At 36.7% G+C, this 11,201-nt stretch overlaps 2 protein-coding genes across 2 annotated transcripts; both read left to right on the top strand.

Annotated features, from left to right (window-relative positions):
- Positions 1 to 4,161, top strand: LOC112136197 (trichohyalin; the record flags this gene model as incomplete). Its single annotated transcript, XM_024257832.1, is given in 4 exon segments — positions 1 to 280; positions 2,273 to 3,016; positions 3,239 to 3,347; positions 3,424 to 4,161. Coding segments are annotated over 4 exon segments (1,343 nt in total), but the record flags the coding sequence as incomplete, so codon positions are not given.
- A 999-nt stretch (positions 4,162 to 5,160) lies between these two features.
- Positions 5,161 to 10,142, top strand: brf2 (BRF2 RNA polymerase III transcription initiation factor subunit). The gene is made up of 4 exons (XM_024257725.2): positions 5,161 to 5,464; positions 7,105 to 7,164; positions 7,264 to 7,585; positions 8,770 to 10,142. The coding sequence occupies exons 1-4, from the start codon at positions 5,317 to 5,319 to the stop codon at positions 9,560 to 9,562; spliced, it is 1,323 nt and encodes a 440-aa protein (XP_024113493.1). The 5' UTR covers positions 5,161 to 5,316; the 3' UTR covers positions 9,563 to 10,142.
- The last annotated feature ends 1,059 nt before the right edge of the window (positions 10,143 to 11,201 follow it).

Below are 11,201 nucleotides of genomic sequence, written 5' to 3' on the forward strand. Positions count from 1 at the left end.
AAGAGCAGGAAAGGATTGAGGAAAAGAGGAGACGGGAGGATGCGGAGAAGGCTAGAAAGGAAAAGGAAGAAAATGAGAGGTTGGCACAGCTGAGGAGATTGGAGGAACAGAAAAAGATTGAAGAAGAAGAGAAGTTAAGGAAAGAAGAGGAGGAGAGGAAGCTGAAGGAGGCGCAAAGAGCTGCTGAACTGATCTCTACAAATCCATTTGATGAGGAAACTCCCAACTTTTCCTCTGAATCTCAGAACCAAAGAGGCAAAGAGGAAACTGTAAATCAAAGGTTCGTTTACTGCAACTAATCTGCATACACAATGAACCTTGATTGTTCTAAACCAGTTAGCATGAAGCCGTATCTTCCTCCCAATATTTGTATTCAGAGCAGTCACATAGACACTAAATTCATCTTATGACATAAAACTGAAGGTTTTGTTTTTCTTTTCTATCATTTTTTTATTTCAAGGGGTCTCATACAAGAGTTAAATTGTTTAAATTACTATTTAATCAGTAGAAATGTTTACAATTTATTAAAAAAATACTAAATGTACCTAAATGCTTGTACAAAAATTAACATCTAACTATGGTAACTAAAGAATAAATGAGGAAGGAGCCTACAGAATTATTACAGCAACATCATGTATGTTTACATACAAAATACCTTATGGTTTTTCCAGGAGGAGACAATATTTGTTCATGTGTATATATAATTGAAAAATCAGTAACACTTTTTAATAAGATTTTTTTTTAACGAGCTTTATGAACAAATTAACAAACATTATTCATGTGTTTATATGGGTTAGCAAGACATTTATTTGCACAATAAGTCAAATAAGGTTTATTAACATACTCAGAATTATTAACATCTAAAGTGAGACCATATGTGTAAACTGCTTAAAGTCTTATCACATGTATTAACTATCTTAGTTAAGTGTTGAGCAGCACATTATCTAAAATGTTACAGAAACATCTAATTAACGTTTAAAAAACTTTTTTTTTTTCAAAAATTTAGAATTTTTTTTTTTTTCAAAATGTCGTTTTGGCACTGCAAAGGTATTATAAAAAGCAGAATTATTTTAAGCATAGTTAACTCAAATTTATTTTATTTATTTATTTATTTTAGTTGTTGACTTGAGATATTTTTATTCAAAATTTTGAAACAAGTTTGCTCTAATAGATTGGATGCAAATTGTTTCATCAGTTTTTTTTTAAGTAAAATAAATAGGTTGTTTATTAAGTGTGTTTAATTTTACCAATTACCTAAATATTATATCAATTCAAAGTAAAAGAAAATGCACAAAATCTAAAGAATATTGCAAACTACAGCAGATTTTAGAGTAATAATTGTAGATTCTACCATAGAGTTCAGTCAATATAAATTACTTCTAAAAATATATCTTTAATTCCTAAATGTGTGCCTCTGATGGTTTTATTTTACTGTTTTAAGTTGGATTGCTTGGAAGTTTTTAACAAAAACCTAAGGATAAATAAGAGGGGAACATTTGCAGTTTGAGCTGCTGGAAACAGGAAACTCTTTGGGTATCTCATGCCTGCACAACAACCGGCATTGACCTTAATCTTGCTTGTAGGAATAGATGGAAAAATGACTCCCTTTAGTTGTCCCAAAAATCTGTAATTATCAGACTATTTTCTCAAGTGGTTTAGTAAATAACCACAAACTCCAAAAAGACATAATGGTTAACATGTGGTGTAAATGTTGATTTGGATCCTGACTTGCAAGAGAGGAAGTAAACATAATTTAAAAATCCTCATTTACATGAGCACCGAGGATTATCTGATTGTTCCGGATATCTGCTGCAGTTCTTCTATTCACTTCTCCTTTTAAATGCTACCTAAACTGACACCAGCATTAATATTGAACAGCTTTGTGCTTGTGTTTAAGCTTGTATGAGTTTGGAAACCGGGCCAGCAGGGACTGTGCTCGTTGCACTGTCTTGCCTCATTATATTAGGTATCATGTTAATAAGATGTGAAAATGGTTGCACACTCTTGCTGATTGCAATAAGCTTTTCAGTTGAGCTCGACTAACCAAGACTAGAATAGCAAGTGTAGGAATTTCTCTTTTACTTTAATATGATGTTTTTGAAGGAAAATAAGCACATCTGAATTCACCCGTTCTGTTCGGTCTACAACAAACCCACAAAGATTCACTGTTTTCTTTTTGAACATCTTTCAAATCTGCTAAATTGCATTTGTCTGCACATTGCTTTTGTTGGATTCCTTTTCATTAAACGCTTGCTTTGTTTCACATTTCCAGATGTGATCCGGCTCTGGTTTCGGAAGGAAGCCGCCCCGTTTCCTGTGAAGAAACGGACCCGATTAGGACTCAGAGGGAGAAGAGGCCAGCTCCTCGACCTCCTGGAAGTGACCAAGATGGGAGCCAAAGATGGAAAGCGCAGGATGTAGCTGAGCAGGCACAAATTAACAAGCTAAACCCAGAGAGTGACGTCAAAACTGGCAACGTGGTCTCTGCGCGCTTGATGAAAAAGATCCCTCTGCAGAACAAGCCTCCGGCAGACTCGAAAAACACGCAAAGCTCAACTCCAACCTCTGAAATCCTGACAGCCAAACATGGCAAACGCCCTGCACCGACTAGACCTCAACCTGCTGCAAAAGACTCGTCTGAATTGAAAACAATTTCTTCTGCCGGCAAAATTCCCCAAATGGGTGCAACTGAGAAAGAACAAGTTTTGCCTATTCACGGCTTAAACCCATTTGAGGATGAACTCTCAGATCAAGAGGATTCCTCCGTCTCTGCTCCTGTTTGCTGGCCTCCAGCGCTGACGGCAGATGGAGCAAAACTCAAATCCTCCAAGATGGCTCGTGCTCCTGCACCGCCCGCTAAGAGTGATGCCAGCGGTGGAGACGATCTCATAAATAAAGGATTAGCTGACACAAATGACCAACAACGTGACGGTGCAGGTCACATGCATGTGAACAATGGTCCAAACAAAGACTCTCAGCACATGAAAACACCAGAAAAACCTCCAAGTTCACGCAGGTGAGCCCAGTACCATTAATTTAGCTCATTTATTTCTAAATGTATTAAATATCATCTTCTTTTTTGCCATCATAATTGATTATAAATGAATCACTAATCATTTTTGTTTAGTGTGGAACCCTTTAGGATCCATGTTGCCATTTATAACTTATTCTTTAAAATCAAGCAGCTGGAACACCAAGACTGTCTTTTAAAGTTTATTTTGTTTTCTTTTTCCTATAGACTTCTTCCAGTGAAACCTCTTCATCCTTCCGATCAGCCCTCTACTTCACCTTTTCAAGAAGATACCAAATCTCCAGGAATCGGCTACGAACTGCAGGCTAAAAATAAGGTAGCTTTCCCTTTTTTTGCCTCTACGTTTTATATTTTGATCCGTTTACCGAGTGCCTCAACCGTCTCCTCCACAGGCTGATGATACTGTGATGACAGGACCGTACTCCCAGCTGACCAGGGAGGAACTGATCTGTCTGGTGTTGAAACAGGAGAGCCAGCTCTTGGAGAAACAGGGGAAGATATCAGAGCTGGAACAGTATATCGACAACTTACTGGTGCGCGTCATCGAGGAGCAGCCAAGTATCCTGATGTCCTTGTCTGCCGTCCCTAAGAAAGTTGCCTAAGTTTACTTTATTCTTGCAGTATGTGTGTTTCTTTTAGTGTGAGTTTGTTTCCTAACTTTACTTCTTAAAGAATTTTTCATTAAGAAGGCTTTGGTACTTGATCTGTCTTTGTAGCTGCTTTACATCAAGGTTGATACTTTGAGAAATGAATATGAGAAAATTGAAACAAATTAATTTCTTGATCTGACAGTAAAAGCTCAGATTTTCTGTGTCTAATTGTTTAACAATCTAAATGCCCTCATGCGAGTATATAATTTTCTTTTTCTTATTATACTGTACGTGATGGCAAAACAAAATGATTCATAATGTCTTTTTTTTCTTCCAATGAAAAATAGCTTTTACTACACTGTTGAACAACACACCTGTAAAGGATGTTTTTCTGTCCTAAATGTTAAAGATTTAAATAATTTGCCAATTTCAAATGCACTTTAATCAGCCTCTTGAAACTGAAATGTTAAATACTGAATTACTGTATCATTAAATTACTGCTGTATTCTATTTTTTGAAATAAAAGTAACATTTTAAACACTCTTCTACTTTCTGTGTGAAATTGCAGTTTATTGTTATGGTTGAATATAATCCAAACATTTTTCTTACATTTCATTAAAGGAATTTATTGTGCTTTGGGATGGATTCAAGGTTAAAAGGGATTTTTTTTAAGTAGTTGAGTTCCAACCTCAGTTATCGGTGGTGAGATCATGTAAAGTTTTTAACTTTAATGTTCAAACTTTACTGATGTGCATTTCTAAAAATATCCATTGTGATAAAGGGTGTTCTCAGTTGCTAATAAATTATTTAAACTAGTTATTTACAACCAACTATTGTATCGATTTGTGAAAATGGCAAATCATAAATATGGATGTATTGTTGTCTTAAGGTAATGTAATGGAACTCTCTAATTTAAGGGTGCAGCACAAGATAAAAACAGTTTTTAAACATTTAATGTTTATAGTATTTCTTAAGCTTTTCAAATGATCAGGAATAAATCAAATAGTAAAAATGTTTTATATATAAAAAAAATCATGTTAAACATCATTAGAAAATAAATCTAGCTTTCCCACATTGGTCTAATCTCAAAACTGTCATTTTGAAGTTGCTTTTGAATTTTTGAGTTGAAAACGCAAAACAAATTTAGAGTTATTAAAAGAGAAGATACCACTCTTTGTGAATAGATATGCTAAGAAAATGTAAAAAACAGATAACTTATGGTGACTGTGTTAGTGAGATGTCAGCGCTGTACAGGGACTTGGGATTGAGAAAATAACTTTATAAATATATTTCAGAATATTTTTCCCGAACTTAGCAGATACAGAACTCACATGCAGATGAACAAAAGGCACTATAAATTTTAAGGTTAACGTTGTGCCTTTTTTTAGGAGCATACTGAAATGTACTAATTATATTAAATATTATTTATTATTTATAATTATTATTGTTTGTAATAATAATAATTAATATTGTTATTATTTTTAATACCTCAAATATCCTTCCAGCTAAATATAGTTTTGGTTTGTAAAGCGGAACCTTTAAGAATTTTAATGTGTCCACCCGGACACAATTCCGGTGCACACAACCGGCCCCAAGAAGCAAACGTTTGTTTTTCGTTCTGGATAATATAGAGTAGTATTTTTTTCCCCCCAGTGTAGTGAACTTCAACTTCACGGAGGTTTGCGTGGAAGGATCATGCCTCGTAGGAACACGCGCTGTCCGGGCTGCGGCTCCTCCAACATCGTGAACGATAACCTGTACTGTCAGGCGCAGCAGGTGTGCGCAGACTGCGGCACCGTGGTCTCTGAGGGGAGTTTGGCCCAAGACCCCTATAACGGCCCGGGTGAGGATGTCGAGGAACCCCTCTGTCTGTCTGTGACCTACATTTATGCCTAATATGTGTCAGATAATTCAACTTACTTAATCAAAAAAATAAAATAAAATAAAATAAAAATGTCATTAAATTATATTTAAATAATAAAAGTGTAAATTTGACAGCTTAGTGAGCCCGCTTTTTTCAGTCCAAACTTCAAGTTATACAATCAGTATTTGTACAGAAATATAAAATATAAACACAGAAAACAATCCATTATTGTCAAAAGAAAAAAAAATTCCAAATTTACTTAGCGATGAATTTTGTTGTGCTTCTTATATCTATTTATAATATTACCTTTCATAAATGTGTTGAATCTTTTAAAGGATTGACAATTTTTAATGCCTTTCCTGCCGCCTGTCATTATCAGACGCTCTCTTATGGAGATACAGTGAAGTTTTGTCTCACAGCTGGTTTCATAAACACATTTGATTACAACTAAGATTGTATTTATCCCAAATGGAAGAGTATTTGGATGCTGAGTAAATAATTGTTTCTTTAAATAATAAGGTTATTTGCATGTATTTACATGCAGCCAGCACAAAAAGTGATGAAAATTTATGCTGGCAACTAATACATGCAGGGCTAATGCACACTACATTATTGCCCATGTCTATTTTAAGTGTGTACAAGGCTGGAATTTGTTGTTGGCCGCAGATATTTAAAAATATTAATTATTCCTAGGTGTATGGGTGTGATTGTGGCCCTACGACAGAGTGGCGACCTGCTTCCTGCCTTCGCCCATAAGTAGTCGGGTTAGGCTCCAGCAACCCCATGACCCCAAAGGAATAAAAACGGGTTTAGAAGGTTAATAAATTCATGAATAATTTGCATTTCAAGTATTTTTGATAATCTAAAATTAAACTATAGTGTTTTTTTTCATCAAGTATTTCTTTCTTTAATGCACAGGATTTTTAAACACATCTCATTTTTGACAGATTGCTCTGCAGTTAAGTAAATATATATATATATATATATATATATATTCTGTACATTTAAGGGAATTTTTGTGCTTTGAATTAAAATGATTTATTTATACACACTAAAAAGCTTTGTTTTATTTTTTTTCCGACATCGTGAATGAAGACCAGTCCAGCTTCTTTACTGTTTCATTTAAAAAAACTCATTTTCTTTTTATGCAGACTAAATTACATTGAATTGCAGTTTGTGAATAAATATCCCTGCCAGGCTGACACAAATCATTAAGTCTGAGAACACAATGTTCACACAGCGGTATCTTCAGAATGCAACTTGATAAAGAAAGGGAAGCATCTCACTATGCTGGTTTGTTTTTCTCCAGAATATGCCCACATGAGCATAATAGAGAATTAGTCTTGGTATTTGTTGAGTCAATCAGAGTGGCGTGCAGGAGGAGGAGGAGGAGTGGCTTTCGTGGTTGTGAATACATGCAGCAGTAATTGACTGTAGATCACAAACGTGGTTGATGAGAAGCAGGATTTGGTTTGTGTTCGGTCTTGTTTATTTAAATCTGGTCTTTTCTGTTGTGTATTCATGTCATTGCAATGTATGAGAAATAAATTGCTGTTCTATATATGGGGGATAAATCATGTTTGACGTGGAATTTTGTTTTGTTTGTGTCCTTTTCGCAGAAATCAGCTACAGCAGGACGACAGTTGTGAAAAAAAAACCCTGCGTCAACCTAATACAAGGTGACGTCTCCCCTCTACTTTTGTACTCTTTCTGCATACAGAAATTATTTTCTAGCATATTTAGAATCTTTTTTGTCTCTTTTATTTGCATATTTGTAGGTATGGAGCGCGTAAAGGAAATGTCTCGCCTTCTCAGAGTCCGCAAAGAAGTCGAGGAGCTTTCTCTGACGTATTACAGGCAGGCTTATGAGCACAAGACTTTCCTCAACGTGACGCTCCAGAGGAAAGAAATCCTGGGAGGTTGCTGTGTCCTTGCGAGCTGCAGACAGCAGAGATGGCCCATCACCCTGAACACCGTCAGCTACTTGCTAAATGACGACCCAGCAGTGGTGGGAGAGGTTTACCACGAGATGATCAAAGTTCTTAACATTCAGGCTCCTGCTTTCAGTGTCACAGATGTCATGGAAGCTCATTGTCAAGAGTAAGTGTTCTTTTGAAGTTATATGAACTAGATGTATAGCATTACCTGTGATAATGCTAGTGTGAATGCTGTAAGCTGAATTTGGCTGCTAAAGATGCTAGTGCTAATAGCTGAAGATGCTAAAATTGATAGCTGAAAACACTGAAGCTGATAGCCAGCTAAAATATTAGCTAAATGCTAAATTAGCCAAAAATAAAACTTAGGTTAGCCAAAACAGTTAGCATGTAGCTGAAAAAATAGCTTAACTTCAAAATAGCCTTAAAAAAACTAAAAAAAGGGCCTAAATTAACCAAAACAGCTAGCGTGTAAATATTAGCCTAACTCCTAAAAAAAACTTAAAGAAAAGCCTAAATTTGTCAAATCAGCTACAATGTTGCTGGAATATTAGCTAAACTCCTAAATAGCCTAAAAAAGGCTAAATTAGATAAAACAGCTAACGTGTAAATATTAGCCTAACTCCAAAACAGCCTAAGAAACTTAAAACGAAAAGCCTAAATTAGCCAAAACAGCTAGCATGTAGCTAAATTATTAGCCAAATTCCAAAATAGTCTAAAAAATCTTAGTAAATGCCAAAAAAGTCCAAAAAGCTAGCAGAATGCCAATTTTTGAAAGCTTTAAAGCTGTACTTTTTTAACATAATTCTGAATAATAAAAAGGCAGGAGTATTATTCCAGAATAAAGCAACTTAAATCTTAGATAACTTTCAATATTTTGCTCAATAACAATATATTTTGTCAAAAGGATACAAGTTATAAATGAGAGCAAGATAACATCAGGCCATTAATAACTAAAATAAATTGATCTGGAGGGCCGGATATAATTATCCAGAGGGCCGGATCCGGCCCCCGGGCCTTGACTTTGACACGTGTTTTAGATAGACAACATGAATGTGTTGATTTTGGCATATTTAAGGATTTGGTTCTTGTTTAATTTTTGATTAGCTGAATAAAACTGTTCTTATTTGGTTGAGTTTTGATCTCTCTGAATTCCCATTAGTTATTCTGTTTGGCCTGAGGTTCAGATCTGCCTTGATAAAATTTTAAGTCTGGCCTCTCTGGACTTATTATGAGCTTCTGGAGGAATATCAGCCTGTCAGGGTTTTAAATGATTCATTGAGGGCCTTTAATTGATCATTTTAGACAAATCCACACTGTTCAGCCACATATTTTCCTCTCTTCGCACAGGTACAAGATAAACCCCGGACACGTTCCTGATGAACTGGCTGAAGAATCCAGGGTCTTGACGAAGCGGGCCGTCGCCCTGGTGGAGCTGGCGGCAGATTCCTGGATCGTGACGGGCCGGCATCCACTACCAATCATGATGGCTGCCGTTTATCTGGCTTGGCAGTCGTTGAAACCGAACCCACAGCGCCTCAAGATGTCTCTGGAGAAATTCTGCAGGCTGGGCAAAGTGCAGAAGATTAAAGTCGCCGGGCCAAGGATAACGGAGATGAAGGGGATGCTGTGCAAGCTGGGAAAAGAAATTCCCTGGTACAAGCAGGTCTTGACTCCGGATAATGTGGTTAGTCTGGTGGGAGACATTCTGCAGCACCGCTACTCTTTGCTAAGGAGAGCTATGAAAGCCCATGAGCTCTCTCTGCTGGAGAAATGTCCAGTGAACTCTCCCCCCGCAGAGACCCCCTCCTCCGAGGTCACCGAGGATGCAGGTCAGACTCCCGCCACATCCTCTGTAAATGCAGAAAATGAGGCGGGAGATAAAGACGAGAGTCCAAAATCACCTTCGGAGCTAAGTGACCCTCAAGCACAAGGGTCGACTCAAAACTGGGGGAAAAGAGTTCTGTTCGCTCCGCCCTGTGTGGTCAATCCCAAGAAAAAGAAAACGGAGCGGCCGGCGCTGCACGTGAGCGAAGACGATCACATCTCTGACAGTGAGATCGATTCATACATCCGGACGCCGCAAGAAGCTCGAGACTTCGCCGTGATGCAGACGATGCTAAAAGAACAAAACAAAGTTTAGGGGAGAATCATCGCATGTTGTTTGTCCTGGTATTTCACTTCCTAAATTTAGCATTTTTTTTGGATTTGTTCTGAGATTATAAATGATTATTAAAATAAGCTAAAACTGGTAATGACGTTTTGACTTTTTTTTTTAAATGTTAAGATTTTCTCCAGTTGCTATAAATTGTTGAGCTGTGAGATATTTAGTCCAAAAATTATTTTACAACAAATTGTGACTGTTTTAGCACAAATTATAAAAGGAAACTAAAATTGAGCAAATGTAGATGTGAACAGAAGAGGAAAACAGTTCTGACATGAAGTTGGGAAACATCCAAAGAGCGTACAGCCTTATATGCACTTTATTTTATCCCAACAGGTTCTGCGTTGATCACCTTTAGCTATAAATCTTTTGTCTCTTGTTCATTGGTGGTCCACTCTGTTCTAAAAGCCTGTTGTGTTTTTCTTAAGTTGTCTTTAATTGAGAAAAGGTGATCTTTTGTTTTCTCTTGTAACAGCAGATTGTCATTTTACCACAGAAAGGTTTCTCAGTACGTTATATTGCACTGACACGTTGTAAAAAAAAAATTGAATTAAATACATTCAGATCTGAAACTGTTTCAATTATTTCACAAATAGATAAATTAACAAAAGTAATGTAAAATCCTAGTATCCATGTAAAAATGGGTTGTTGGTTATTTTTATTCCCTTAAATCCATCTTTTCCAGTCAAGAAAATAAAAAAAAAATCACTCCAAGGTGTCAAAATAAATAACGGGAACGCCTAAACAACTCAATGTCACTCCAAGTTAATCAAACGTCTGTATAATCAAACTGTCCAATCAGGAAGCAAAACTGACTGAATCATTTTCACTGGTTTTTGTGCAGATTGAATAAACGACAGGTGTAAATAACTGACAGTCAGTAAGACACTAATAAAGGAGTGCTTCCTCAAGCGGTGACCACAGACCACTTCTCCATCCTTATGATCTCTGGCTGATGTTTTGGTGACTTTTAAAGCGTTGCCACTCCAGTGGTACCATGAGATGGCGTCTACAACCCACACAAGTTCAGTGCAACTCAACCAGGACGGCACATCAATGTGAGCTGTGGCATGAAGGTTTGCAGTCTGTCAGTATTGTGTCTAGACTCTAGAGGATGGAGGCGCTACCAGAAGATAGGCCAGTACATCAGGAGATGTGGAGCCTGCCTGTATCAGGACCACTACCTCCTCCTTTGTACTACACTTTATAAGGTGGTGTGAGGGCCTGACACCTACAGGTGGGGGTTGTGTTTACTGCACGATGCCATTCAAGACATTTGTGTTGGCTAGAGAACACCAAGGTTGGCAAATTCTCTGCTAACGCCCTGAGCTGTTGACAGATGAAAGCAGGTTGACACTAAGCACTTCCATAGGCTAATGCATTTAATTTCCATTAATAATCTTTGCGTGCTTGTGTTGTCAGCCCATGTAACTATGCAGAGAATAAAGCATTTAAGGATGCATTTTTATAGTGTTCCCTTTATTCTTTTGAGCAGTGAATGTTGATTTAATAATATTTCAATGTAGTAAAGTTGATACAAACATAAAAAATCATTTATATATATTGGAAAATCAACAAATTAAAACAAATTTAATCAGAGAAATCTAAGTAATTATTT

Source organism: Oryzias melastigma, linkage group LG12 (genome assembly GCF_002922805.2).
Source record: "Oryzias melastigma strain HK-1 linkage group LG12, ASM292280v2, whole genome shotgun sequence".
NCBI classification, from domain to species: Eukaryota; Metazoa; Chordata; class Actinopteri; order Beloniformes; family Adrianichthyidae; genus Oryzias; species Oryzias melastigma.

Bases quoted from the DNA above. Each gene is read 5' to 3' on its own strand.
- brf2 (XM_024257725.2), top strand. From the start codon at position 5,317: ATGCCTCGTAGGAACACGCGCTGTCCGGGCTGCGGCTCCTCCAACATC. The intron at 7,165-7,263 runs GTGACGTCTCCC...GCATATTTGTAG, and splicing joins CTGCGTCAACCTAATACAAG to GTATGGAGCGCGTAAAGGAA. The intron at 7,586-8,769 runs GTAAGTGTTCTT...CTCTTCGCACAG, and splicing joins ATGGAAGCTCATTGTCAAGA to GTACAAGATAAACCCCGGAC.